The 13701-nt window shown below is 37.6% G+C and overlaps 1 protein-coding gene across 2 annotated transcripts; it reads left to right on the forward strand.

The window, feature by feature from the left end:
• Positions 1-5354: 5354 nt before the first annotated feature.
• LOC148842848 (cytochrome P450 734A1-like) lies at positions 5355-9181 on the forward strand. 2 transcript variants are annotated; one of them, XM_088958912.1, is made up of 6 exons: positions 5995-6134; positions 6879-6954; positions 7067-7290; positions 7402-7643; positions 7811-8222; positions 8397-9181. In XM_088958912.1, the coding sequence occupies exons 1-6, from the start codon at positions 6132-6134 to the stop codon at positions 8853-8855; spliced, it is 1416 nt and encodes a 471-aa protein (XP_088815038.1). In that variant the 5' UTR covers positions 5995-6131; the 3' UTR covers positions 8856-9181. The 2 variants fall into 2 exon arrangements, with proteins under 2 accessions (XP_088815037.1, XP_088815038.1); XM_088958911.1 differs by lacking the exon at positions 6879-6954 and having other exon boundaries at positions 5355-6134.
• The last annotated feature ends 4520 nt before the right edge of the window (positions 9182-13701 follow it).

A 13701-nucleotide genomic window follows, 5' to 3' on the forward strand; every position in this document is an offset into this window, starting at 1 on the left:
AATTCCATTGAATCATATTTGGATGGAATTCTGTCCAATAAAAAGGCTATCATTTAATTAATTCTTCACTTAATGGATGGAGGTATCTTTTACTCTTTTTTTGTGCATAAAAAGAAAAACGGAGGAGGACCCATCACGGCTATTTTCAGGTCAATGAATTAAAATAAAAAGGGTGATCAAGAAATCATCGTTGGAACCGAAAAGAAAAAATAAAAGAAAATTCGGAAAGGGTAATTTGGTCATTAAGATGAAAAAAAACAAAAGGAAAGAGCTGGAGCTGCGGCAGCTGCCAATGCCATAGAGTTGACAACAGAGAGGAAACGTAAATGATTGGATGCCACGTGGCAGACCTGAATTTGACATGGCCTTGATAGAAGACAGTACACGACCCGTCACACCGTTGATTGCGTGGACGAAAACTCGTTAGATCACACCTCTCTCTCTCTCCGAATAACTAGAAAGAGGATAATGATAGATGCTATTTTTTAACCTTTTTTCCTGTAAATTGCATTTAATTAATATTTCTAAATTCGTTGTACTTTTTCTATTTTTATCCGGCATTGATGTAACTATTCGAGTGGACTCCTTCACCGAGACAACCCTGAATTTTGCGTATATTCCAAAATTTTCATCATCTTTCTTTTCTTTGATTCCAACACTTCTGCTCATCTCTTTTATGTAATTTACCAAACTTCTTTATTTTTCCAAAACTACAAAACTAAACCTGCTTAATAACTTAATGACAACCTCAATTTAATGTGTTTTTTGTGGTATTTAATATGTTTTTGATATTGCTTTCGTTTATTAAATAAATGTTTATATTTGATTTGTCTTTAAAACTGAGAAAAGTAGTTGAGAAATCATTATTGACAATTAGGCGCTATATTAACAGAATATTGAATAAACATTTTACTATTGGGAGAAGCGTTAAAATGAAACTTCCTCAAATGATTGATGTATACATAAATCAAAACTCACTTTTACAAATATCAATACACACGGATGAATATAATAAGAAAAATGATAATTTAACGATGATATGATGATGTTTTAATAAACGCTTATTACGAATCATCTAAAGAATAAAAAACATGCTTAAGCTAATCTAGATAATTAAACTTTAAGCTCCCTTTAATCATCTTCATCTTCTTTAGTAGGAACTTGGGGTTTCAGATAATCAAGATGCCTCCACATTCAAACCCATTCAGATTAATTTAACCCACATTTGGTTGAATAACTTTGCAGTGAATTGAGCTTACTAGAAAAGGAAAAGAAATTGGATAACCAAATCTGCCATGAACAGAGGAAAAGCTTCTGGATATGTGGATCCATACTTTAAGGTTAGTTAAAAAGATGTGGGGCTGCTGAGAAAAGAGAAAAAAAAAATAAAAAATAAAAAATTTCAGCCTCTATGTATGTAAGATGAATTTAGAGAATATTGTTGAAGGGAAGCTGATCGGCAGAAGGATTTGACATGGTGGGGTGGGATTTGTTAGGGAATCATATGAACATATCTTCCTCTTTTGCTCCTTTTGCTTGTCTCTATTCATCATAGATCTTTTCATCTCACTTTTTTGAGCTTCTCTCTGCTTTTTCATACAGACACTGCAGATATTTATTGGCTCGGTTTGTCCTTCAACAGTGCTAATTATTGCCTAGTATAGGGGTTCAGCTTTATATTGCATTTAAAATTTATATTCTTTTTTAATATAAATATTTACATAATTAATTTATCTAATATCTCTTTAAAGAAAACTGGTCTATAACTACAAGCAATCCCCACAACAGCAATCAGCTTGTTATATATACTCTTGGGATTGGTTGATTAAATCATCTAATATCTCTGTAACTAGCCCAATTTTGTTACAAAGTAAATCCATCCAGCCCATTTTTTACGGAAAAAAAAAAAAAGGGAAAAGCCTATTTCAATCCAATCTGGGCTATCCAATTAATACCACCCAATGGTTGGACTTCACAGACCCTTTTTTGGTAAGGGAGCATCATGAAATCTTGGGCTTATGAGTGAAATCACAGCTGCATTTGTCTTCATTGGTGCAAATTGGTATGGATTTTTTTTTCAAGTAGTGCAAAGTCTACTTTTTAAATAAAAGTCCAAGCATTTACACATAATTAAATGAAAATTTCTCTAAAGCCCATTTTGATAAATAATACTGAAAGAGAAAAGGGCAAAAAAAAAAAAAAGAAACAAAAAACAGTGAAATTAAAAAAATGAAGCAGAGGAATCAGCATCTAAGCTTTTATTGGTTGGATTTTTTTGTACACTTTCGAAAACTATACAGCTTTATTAAGTGATTGCATCTTCTACTTTGTCCTAGTTATAATTTTGTTAACACTTTTTTTCAAATCAAACTGTCCTAACTAAGTAAGATAAAGATAAACGGAAAACTGACATATAAGGACGAACTCATATCTTCCTAGAAGCATTCAAAGGGTACAAAGCTGCATTGAGAATTGGTTCTTAGTGTTCCATGATTGAGCTAACACATAAAACTGGATTTATTTGTTTTTTTCGCTTTTTCTTTTTCTCTATTTTACAACTAGAATAGCTTCAGGTGGGAGGGCTGGGGATCAGACCCGACCCGCATGCCCATATGCTCTTTCCAGGAGGGACTTAAATAAAATCCGAGTCAATTTAGGTGAGGTCAGGCAAGACATTCTTCGAGTTCAAACTGACCCGGTTTGACTTGACAAGACCCAACCACCAATACAGTTTTTTCTCTCTTTTTTCTTTATTTAAAAATATATCTGCTTCGTTAGCTAGTGCTGACTCACATATGAAGAATAAAATTAATTTTGTAGGCCAAAAATCTATTAAGTAATATTTTTTTCAATTTTAACATTATTTATATATAATTATTTTTAATGGGTACATTAATTGTTAATACATAATTAACATGCTTAATTTTCACCATTTTTGTGGGGTGGAGGTGTATTAAATCGAGCTGATAACCTAAGTTTCTCAAGTGTAATTGGTCTAATCCACCAATTTGGTTGGAACAGTTGTTGAACTCTGAATAGAATCTTATGTTAATTAATTCTAATGTTTGTTTATCTACCAGAAGAAAAGGTCATTAGGTGCTATTAGATATGCTGCTAGGGCACAGAGCCTCACCCCATGGGCCTTTAGATAACACGTATCGAACCCATACTTACTATATATCAACTACCATTTTCTAAGCCCATAAAAATAAAAAATTAGCAATAAAAAAAATGGAAAAAAAAGAGGGTAAAAGAACCAACCATGTCTAACGGATCATTCATTATTTCCTCCATCTTTTGTAGACATGATAATGAATTATTTTTTGTTTGTATTCGAGCTTGGCTCAAACCCATGAGCTCCACGTCGGGACCCCTTGCCCTAAAGTAGGTCTAGCCTGTTAATAATTAATTATATATCAAACGTTTAGCAAAATAAGAAATTATTCCATGCCAAAAATCAGTGAAGGTGAGGGTGAGTTATGACATAATTTGTCAACATATGGCATGGCAATATTATGAATGGACCCCTAATCAAATCATGAGATCAAATTCTAACTTATCTTAGTAGAAGAATGACACTTAACCCTAACTCGGACTCTAAATAGTGTATGGTTGTATTTGTAGGACCCCAGAGGAGCACGTGGCCCCAACTTGTCTTGGGGCTATTAAGACAAACTTAGCCAAAGGTGTCCTAGCGTGGGGCACCCATTGTTGGGTCTACCGAAGCATACCTCCCCACCAAAAACGGAGAGAGAGAGGCCCAAAAATAGACAGCCTTGTTCCCATGTGCACAAATTTAAGAGCAACCTTCCAAAATACCAACCCCATTGTGCCCCCCCCCCCCCTCTTCTCACCCAATTTCATTTCTTGAAAATAAGGATTCAAGTTCCCTATTCTTTTCAACAGCAAAAGTCAAAATGAATTAAAGAGAATTAACAATGGATATAGAATGGAGAAATAGGGTTCGTGTAGCCAATTCCATATAGACGATATAAGACTTTGATGATGATGATGATGATGATAACACATATTCATGGATTTTCTAGTTATCTTATTTCAGCCATATTGATACTGTAAGTGTAATGGGCAACTAGACCATCCCCAAAGAAGGAGACCTTCTAGATTGGTCCTATGCATTCACATGAACTCCATACCCACCATTTAATAAATTCTAGCAAGAAAAAGGCTTAGTTGGTCATGGCTGTTGGGCTGAAGCTTGCCCCATGAATAGAGGGTGGAGAGGGGAACAAGTGGAGCCCTTTTCAACCCCAACTCTGCTGCCACGTTTTAGATATCTGGGTCATTTGGAATTCTTCTCTAAACTATTTGGTATTTTCTTCTACCCAATGGTTTGGTTGGGCTTCCCCTCTCAGCTGCCATCTTTTTCTGTAGTTACGTTGGAGCCCAATTAACACCACATCTGACGACACACCAGCATGAACCAAAACGTGGAAGGAAAAAGACAGATCCATCTGTTAGAAATGAAGTCTCCTACTAACCTCTTCACTTTCCCCCATTGTAATGGAAAAATTAATCTCTGAATCTGACCATACACCAGCATGAAACATAACGTGGAAGGAAAAAGACAGGCCCATCTGTTAGAAATGGAGTCTCCCCATTAGCCTCTTCACTTTCCCTACTGTAATGAAAATTGGAAAGATTTATCAACCTTTGATGCAAAGCTCATTACTGTGTAAAATGTAAAAGAACCGAAAAGGCTCTAATGGGGGTATTGGGCCAATGATGAAGACCAATTCCATTATAATCAAATAGCAAATTTGTCAAAGATCCCAAATGGATTTTCACTTGGTGACTACTTTGGCTTCTACTTTTGGCAAAACAAACAAAGATAGAGAAAAGAAGATAAAGCAAAGCTGAAGCTCATTTGTTTCTTCTAACAGCATTCATGACTCATCAGCCTCTTCTATCTAATAAGTAACAACACTGCAAAGCTGAAAGCCCGAAACTAGAGCACAGACAGCATATTGCTTCATCAGCCTTAAACAATGTCAACTTCACAATTCTCTGGTTACTATTGGAGTTTTTATGTTCATTAATTTAATCTCCTTTGGAGTTCAATTGAAACCCATCACTTCTCCAGAACAAAAGACATGGAAGAATTTATTATCGACAAATTTTATATCTATCTGTATATAAATGGACACCTCATGCTCCTCTGTTATCCCCAATCATGTATTTTTTGGGAAAATGGACTAAATGGCCAAGACCTCCGGATTTTCAAGGAAAGATCCTAAATCTTTAGAGACTAAATTGCCCTCATTTCTCACAAGAGTTTTTCTCTTTGGGGACCAGAGGAAGGATAAGAAAGAAATTAGTGATGTCCTGCACTATGTACTGTTTCTGGCTTTCTGCAACAGAAAAATTTTCGGCGATTCACCTTTTTCCTGCAACTCTAATAAAGAGCAACTTTAGTTTTGTTTTCTTTTTTTCCTTTTTTTTTTAATTTCTTCTCTCCTCTGTGAGATTGCCTGCCCAGAAGAAAAGTCAGAAACAATTTGGAGTGAAAATAAACAGAGGACACCTCTGTACTAATCGAATTCTTGTATGGGCAATCTCGTGAGCAAAGGGTTAAAAAAGATAAAGAACGTTTCATTCGTTGACCCTTAAATACTCCAATGGCGGCCCCTACGGCGCCGGCCTTGCAAAGCCTCTTGCTCTTATATATAGCACATAACACACCTCTCACTCACCCTCTCTCTCTCTTTCTCTCTCTCTCTCTCTCTGCCCCCGGCTCTCCCTCTCGCACACAGCTGTGGGAAGTGAATACAAAAAAACATACAAGGAGAAAGCTACCAAACAGTAGAGAGGGAGCTGTGTTGTAAGAGAAGCTTAAAGCATGGAAGATAACTTATCCTGGTTTTGGATGCCCGTGCTATGGTTCCTGGTGCCGCTGTTCGTTTTGAAGATTGTGGGTCTGCTTTGGTGGAGACCCAGAAGAATTGAAGAGCATTTCTCAAAGCAAGGAATCAGAGGACCCCCTTATCATTTCTTTATTGGTAACATTAAGGAACTTGTGGGGTTGATGCTGAAGGCCTCATCTCAACCCATGCCTCTGTCACACAATATACTTCCTAGAGTTCTTTCCTTCTACCACCACTGGAAGAAAATCTATGGTACTTTGTCTTTCTCCGTTTGGGTTCTTGGGTTTTCATCGTTTTTGGTCTTAATGGTTGGTTTCAGTTCTGGTTTCTTTCTTTTCTCTTATTCCTCCTCCTCCTCCACTCTTAATTTGATATGGTTCTTTTTCCTTTTTTTTTCTTCGATTTTTCTCTTTTCATGAATGAGGTAAGTTTGATGTTTTACAACACTGTTCTGAATGGTTTGAAGCCATTTGAACTTTCCATATTGAGTTTGTGTGATCTCTCCATCTCTCTCACTCTCACAGCTTGTTCAGCTTTCAGTTAGTGGATTATTGAAACGCTGAGCTTGGATTTCTCTCCTCTCCTTTCCACTTTTAGAATTCAAAATGAAAATTGATCTTTTATATTGAAAATTATGTCTGTTGGTATAGTTCTAGTGGTAAGGTGAGGTGTGAATTATGTAGTTGGGTTTTTTTAGTTATTCTTTCATTTAATCTTCTGGTCTTCTTCACAAAAATGATAAACACTTGGATGCTAAGTGCTCATTAGTATTTATGTTTTCTTTTAATTGTTCTTTGTTCTATATGAGCTTGAATGTTGATAATGAAGTTGGAAATGTTTGTTAGTGATGATAAGTAATGAGTTGTCCTCTTCACTCTTTTTTTTTTTTTTTTCCTCTCTCTCTCTCTCTCTCTCCTGTAGGGTCTACTCTATCTACCCATGTTCATTTTAAACTTTGAAAATAGTGGTTATGTTTTCTTTTATATTTCCTTTCAGAACATCCATGTCTATTATTTCTTCAGTGCGGTATCCAACCTAGTTGCAGGGCTGCTTATTTCTTCAGTGTTGCAATGTACTACTTCTGCTGCACTGTATTCTCTCCTCTCTTTCTTTTATGCAAGGCTTATTCTTATCTTGATTGTTTTCATGTGAGTATGTGACATTGGAACTGTGGCTCGTTTCAGGTCCAACCTTTCTTGTATGGTTCGGACCCACACCTCGTCTCACTGTCTCCGATCCAGACCTCATTCGAGAAATCTTCGCTCTGAGATCAGAATTCTATGAGAAGAACGAGTCTCACCCACTTGTCAGACAGCTTGAAGGCGATGGACTGTTGAGCCTCAAAGGCCAAAAATGGGCTCACCACAGAAAAATCATCACACCAACCTTCCACATGGAAAACCTCAGAGTGAGTTCCAAAGGAATTTTGATCCAACACAGAAAAATAATAACCCATTTTTATCAGTTTATCCAATTCTCTCTTCTGTTGATCTAATCTGTTTTTTGTCTTTTTGATCAGCTCCTGGTACCGGTTATTGGAAAAAGCGTGGTGGAGATGTTGGACAAGTGGTCAGAAATGTCGAATTCCGGCGAGGTGGAGATCGAAGTTTCCGATTGCTTCCAAACCTTGATTGAAGAAGTGATCACGCGAACTGCCTTTGGCATCAGCTACGAAGATGGGAAGGCGGTTTTCCGGCTGCAAGCTCAACAAATGGTTTATGCCGCCGAGGCATTTCGGAAGGTTTTCGTCCCCGGCTACAGGTAAGTTGCCCATTAATCTGCACTTATCTTTTCATTAAAACAATCATTAATCCTTTCAAGGCTTCAGGAATCAGGATTCCATTGGAGGCCAGGCCACCAAGTACGATTAAATACGGAGTTCTTAAAATATGGTATCTTGATTATTTTATGATTTTTTCCTTTTTCAGATTCTTCCCCTCTGAAAAGAACCGGAGTTCCTGGAGGTTGGATAAAGAAATAAAGAAGTCTCTAGTAAAGCTGATTGATCGCCGGAAGGAGAACTCCTACAACGAAATGCTGGATGGATGCCCCAAAGACCTGTTGGGACTGTTGATCAGAGCAAGCACAAATGAAAGAGCTCAAAGAAAACCCAGTTCGCCTCCGTCGCCGTCGTCGTCGAATATCACTGTCCATGACATCGTCGAAGAATGCAAGGGCTTCTTCTTCGCCGGGAAACAAACGACGTCGAATTTGCTGACGTGGACAACGGTTCTCCTTGCAATGCACCCTGAGTGGCAAGAGCTGGCACGTGAAGAAGTGTTGAGGGTGTGCGGAGCACGTGATATTCCCAGTAAAGACGACATTACTAAGCTTAAAATGGTAAGCAACTGTTTACTAAAAAAGACAAAAATTAAAAATGGTAAGCAACCAAGCAACAAGCAAAGTGACAAACGTGTAATTTCAAGAACTTTGTTGTGGGTTTTTGAGATTCTAAGGGTAATTTGGTCTTTTCATGCAAGCAATTCTAACGTTTAACTGTATAATGTGGTGCAGCTGAGTATGATAGTGAACGAATCCCTAAGACTGTATCCACCCGCAATCGCTACGATAAGGCGGGCCAAGGCTGATGTGGAGCTTGGGTGCTATAAGATTCCACGTGGTACGGAGCTCTTGATACCAATCATAGCCGTTCATCACGATCAGGGACTGTGGGGCAACGATGCCAACGAATTCAACCCGGCTCGGTTCTCGGACGGGGTGGCCCGCGCAGCGAAACATCCAATGGCGTTCATACCGTTCGGCCTTGGTGCCCGCACATGCATCGGCCAGAACCTAGCGATCCTACAGGCAAAGCTTGCCATCGCCATCATATTGCAAAGATTCTCGTTCCGATTGGCACCTAACTACCGACACGGGCCAACGGTGCTGATGTTCCTCTATCCGCAGTACGGTGCACGGATCATATTTCGCCACCTGTCGGGCCCCACCACCTCCTCCGATCACGGATCCTGACACGTGGGACATCGCATTCCCAGAGAAGAGATGGAGCAGATCCTTCCCCTTTTGCATTTGATTTTGTGATTGCAAAAGACCATTTTACCCGTGAATATTCCCTTCATGTAACTGCCACTACTAGTAGTAAAGTACTAACCCCCCTCCCCTCTTTTCTACTGCTGCCCCCTCAAAAAAAGCCTTCAGGCTTGCTTTGTTAGGTTGTTAGTTTTACAACTTTCTACCCTCTCAATGTACCTCTATGTATGTATCTATACTTCCAATACATTTTTTTTGTAAATCTAATACATTCATGAATGTTAAAATGGTTCATGGTTGTCATTAAATCCCTCTCTCTCATTACCTACAACTGAAAAATAAACATAATGTAAATTTTGCTTAATCCAATCTCCATTTAGGGATGAATGTATGGCAATGGAGTAGGTTCTACAAGGGTGTCATAAATTTTTGACCTTCTTTACCTCTCCAAACTTTCAAACCTATACTTTTTCTTATACATAATGGATTGGATTTTCAGAATCTAAACTCTTTTCACACATGAAAATGCAAAACCTTTCCCGCATTTAAGGAGCGGGGGCAAATCAGATTGGATATTTAAATCTAATTTCCTATTATTTATTGTTATATATAAGCAATTAAACAAGAAAAATAACATAGACAAACATCAAATTTTCTAACTATTTGATTGAAACATGTAAAAAATGCATAAAATATTAATTATCCTTCATATAAAATTCCAAAAAAAATATTAAATTCAACACATAATATATGAGCTCATATTGCCTTTACAACTAGTAGGGGAGCCAAGAGTTTCTTTTTTTCTTGGACTTAAAGTAATGAAAATGTTATATTAAGTCAATTATATTATAAAGGTTCACAACATAAACAACACAAATATTATTAATAAAGTTTGGAATGCATAAATAATATGAGGGGTGAGAGTATTGCCATATCTTTAGGATTTGGGTTGGTTATAGACTTTGTAATAATTGCAACAGTTTATGACAACTAGGCACCATTAGGCACCACATCAGCGTAATAGTGAAAAAACGCCTTAACCATTGGGAGAAGCTTTAAAAAATAATTTCTCTAAAGAGTAGGTGTGCACAGAAACTGAAGTCACCTTTTGCTATTCTCGATGGGTAGAGAAGAGCATGAGAGGGAAAATCCTAAAGTGGCACTTATGTGGCAGCATTTATTGAAAAATGCCTATACTTCCAAACATGGGGTGAGAGTTTGGATCTATTACAGCTTTTTTTGAAAGAAAAAAAAAAAATATATATATATATATATATATATATATATATATATATATATATATAGAGAGAGAGAGAGAGAGAGAGAGAGAGAGAGAGAGAGAGAGAGAGAGAGAGTAAAAATGGTTTTTTATTTGGGAGAATGACAGTGCAACCAAAGGTCAGAATTTTTAGGCCCAAAGTACAGTTAGGGTAGGTGCCAGCTCGGAATTAATGCCAATTCATGGGTGGACATTGGTGTATAGAGTGAGGGTGAAGGTATTTTACATTTTCAATATTTACAGATCTGCAGTAGAATTCAAATATCTTCAATGGCCTGTCCGTACTTTTCCGTTTTTATTTTTAATGATAATAGAAGGTAATTGGATTAAATCCAAATCCAACCCAAGTCCGATATTTTGACTTCCAAGTTGAATTAAGATGTAACTGAATCCGAATCCAACTCATTTACAGCCCTAGTGGTGAGTAAATAATCTTGCTCCCTTGCATTGGTACACAAAACAGGCTGGAGGTTGCAGCAAGATTGAGGACTCCAGATTATATACTTGCTTTAGGTGAACAAATGTAGAATGTATTGTTCACATCTGATTATAGTTTCCTAGAGAAGTTTCCTAGTCCTTTGCATTGGTCCATAAAACAGAGTGAAGCCCCAGGCTTTAAAATAATAGAACAACATGAAGAAGACCTCAAAGTACCCTTCTCCATCATCAAGACAAAATGTATGTTATTTCAATTTGGTTTTAGTTCCCTAGAGATGTTCTATAGTTAATTGATTGATAAGCCTTGGAACAGGACACCTTGAACCAATAATGCAGTTCAACTTCAATCAAAGCCAAAGATTGCCCAAGTTTTGATAATAATTATAGTATAATCAGTGGTAATATGCTTTGTAGTTCATGCATGACGCAATCTGAGCCATTGGATGAAGCAGCTGGTGATCCTCAATTTATTGTTTAACAAGTTCGAGCCTTTGGTGTTCGATTAAATGCCTGAGCCGAGGCAGGCGCTTGGTGAACATCAAATTACTAATACTTTACATTGTTTTAGTTACCAAGAAAAACTTGCATAACCCGAGGCATCAAATTTCCTTTGGGAGTTGTATCACTATGCTTCCTTCCTCCTCCTTTTTTCCTCTTCGGTTCTTCCTTCCTTATCAAATCAGTTTAATAATCTCCTTTTTAGGAGTTAGGGTGCAGTTATGGCGCAGTGAGAACTGTTGGGTTGTAAAACAAATTTCCCCTTCTATTGGGAATTGGGATCTTATTTTGTTATTAGAGCTCTAGTGTAGCTTGTTCTCAGTGGTCCCATAAAAGCATGTGGTTTGGGATCCTTTTTCTGTTCATACTTAGAAGAATTGCTTTTGATGAACAAGCACGAAGCATGAAAGCATTCTCCATGGAGCATGTGCTTCATTCCTTACATGGCATGACTACCCAATTTTCAAATTCTCAACCACTCTTCTAACCATTGACATGTCTTCTCCCTTCACTTGTGCCAGACAGAGATAATATGACGCATTAATGGCGATGATTTCCTGTTTATTCTTCCTTATCACGATGATCATATCGAACAAAGCACAACAAAGATTAGTGGTTAATTTTATTTAATAACATTTGATTAATTTCATTCTAAATTGATCACGACTTCACCAAGTTATACATATATTTTAGTAGGTATATGGACAGACACACAGATAGAGAGAGAGAGAGAGAGAGAGAGAGAGAGAAAGAAAATAAAGGGGAGTTAGAGGGAGTGAGGACAGTATAATTTATTAGATACTGGAAAATCTTCCAGGACTACACAGGAAGAGTCGGGCGATACACTAATTAGAAAACACGACACAAATTAATTAAAGGAATCAGCTCCATCTGGCCAAGATCCTATTACAACTAAGCATGATTATTGACTTAGTGCTGTAGTGCAGTTTCTTCTACTAATCAAATGGCATATGAGATCAAGCAATTAATTCTTACCCAGATACTGATTATGAAAGGAAAACTGGAAAAGCATGGTAATGTGGCAAGGCTCAGCCTTGGCCAACCACACGCCGTGAGTCGTGCCCATCGGTCTACTACAACTCCCCGACAAGGCGGCTTGAATCAAGGGCAGACATAGAAGGAGCATTTCAATTGCTTTGGCATGAGGGCAACAACGGGAGACAATGTGGATTAAATAAAGCAGCTTGATTACAAAGAGGACTACTCTGATTAAACCATGGATCTGGGGGATTGCTGGGGATCTGTAAATGTGCTCTAATCTGATCTGTAAGTTAAGAGCTCAATGAGCTGGCCTCCTTGGGATGTAAAATCTAGAGCCTTTGTACGTATTGTACTTACAAACTACGTGCTAAACTACAGGTTTAAGAGAAACCCATAAGTAAGCAAGCAAGATTTTATGGTTTTTTTAAGGTTAAAACAAAAAATATTGCTTAACCTGGATTCTGTAGATCATTGTTTTTAAAAACGAACCGGTGACCCAACCAGTCAGGGGTCCGGTTACCGGTTCAAACAGTCCGACCGTTTGACAGAATGGCCGGCCCGTTCTAACAAAAAAATTTTAAAAAATTGGAAAATGGTCAAAACAGTTCAAACAGTTAATCAACCGATTCAGCGGTTTGCTGACCAAAATCAACGGTTTTGGTGAAAAAAACGGTTTTAGAGGAAAACAGAACCGATCAAGTGACTGATTCCCGGTTTTCCGGTCCGTTCATCTGATCCGGTCCGGTTTTGAAAACCATGCTGTAGATTTTATCATTTTAATTCTGAGATCCTGTGTTATGGGTCCTACAATTAAGGTGATTAGGTGGAGAAATTTTACTCAAATTTAGAACTAATTAGGTGGTTTGGCCCTGTACTTGGTGTACTGTGGAATGCTGTGACTTCTTGAATAGTTTTTTATGACATCTCATCAACAATCTTAACTCTCATTTTTTTTTATCGTTTCTGAATATATTGTCTCATTGTGTTGACAGGAGGATTGCCTAGATTGTAGTTGAAGCTTGCCAAGCATAGGCCTTTGATGAGTGGAAGCCTCTGGTTTGGAATAGGAGTGAGATTGGGTTTTGGACATTATATAATGAAGAAAAAGGAAAAGTCTGAGTGCATCTGTCCCTCCCCAGACCCCGCATTAGCGTGGGAACCACTTGCACTGGGCTGCCCTTATCTATCTAAGAAGAGTGTCCAGTTGTGTGTATGTAAGAAATACATAAAATCATCATTTCTTCAATAAATTTACTTGGCAAGTAAGTTTACATTTATGAATCTAATTCTAGAATTTCATGTAGAAGAATGTTCTGGGTCTCTCTCTCCATCTGATTCACGTGACTATTCTTCAGCTGTAGCCAAGAGGAGGGGATCATCACATGGCCAGAGCCAATCATCATGAGAACATAAAGAGACAGAGCATCATGATATAAATGTACAACCCATTTGTAAACTTTCTAACTACCATACCCTTATGGTGTTAGCCAGTTAGAGCGAAATCGGTTGCATTCTAATAAATAAAAATGGATCGAATACCTAATAATACTATGAAGTGAAATGGATATGTTATAATGAAAAAGAGGAATGACAACATGGGTTTGTAGATGG

This window comes from Nelumbo lutea, chromosome 8, assembly GCF_056320005.1.
Source record: "Nelumbo lutea isolate HS-2025 chromosome 8, American lotus-T2T, whole genome shotgun sequence".
Lineage (NCBI taxonomy): Eukaryota > Viridiplantae > Streptophyta > Magnoliopsida > Proteales > Nelumbonaceae > Nelumbo > Nelumbo lutea.